We start from the raw sequence: 255 nt of genomic DNA on the forward strand, positions 1-255 counted from the left end.
TGGCATAACCAGACAATCCTACCTAACCCCCCCCCCCTCCTCCTCCCCTCGGCAGGACTGTACGCAACGCCCCTGGGGGAGTTCGGTCACGCGTGGTCCCGCGTGTCCGCAGAAGGGGACCCGCACTGGCCCGATGTCCAGCTGTTCATGGTATCGTCGGGCCTCGGCCAGGAGGGGCTCATGGCCTCGCACGCTCTCGGGCTCAACTCTGGGGTAAGATGGTTCTAGGCAGCGAAGAGAAGGGTGGGAAACACA

General features: G+C 64.3%; 1 protein-coding gene across 1 annotated transcript in view; it reads left to right on the forward strand.

Annotated features, from left to right (window-relative positions):
• The window catches only part of LOC119589334 (glucose dehydrogenase [FAD, quinone]-like), a gene marked incomplete at both ends in the record, with an annotated part of 61,710 nt that overhangs the window by 15,399 nt on the left and 46,056 nt on the right, over positions 1–255 (forward strand). The window contains 1 exon segment of the mRNA XM_037937954.1: positions 56–213. Within this exon segment, the coding sequence (XP_037793882.1) occupies positions 56–213 (158 nt within the window).

The sequence above is a fragment of the Penaeus monodon genome, chromosome 25, assembly GCF_015228065.2.
Source record: "Penaeus monodon isolate SGIC_2016 chromosome 25, NSTDA_Pmon_1, whole genome shotgun sequence".
NCBI classification, from domain to species: Eukaryota; Metazoa; Arthropoda; class Malacostraca; order Decapoda; family Penaeidae; genus Penaeus; species Penaeus monodon.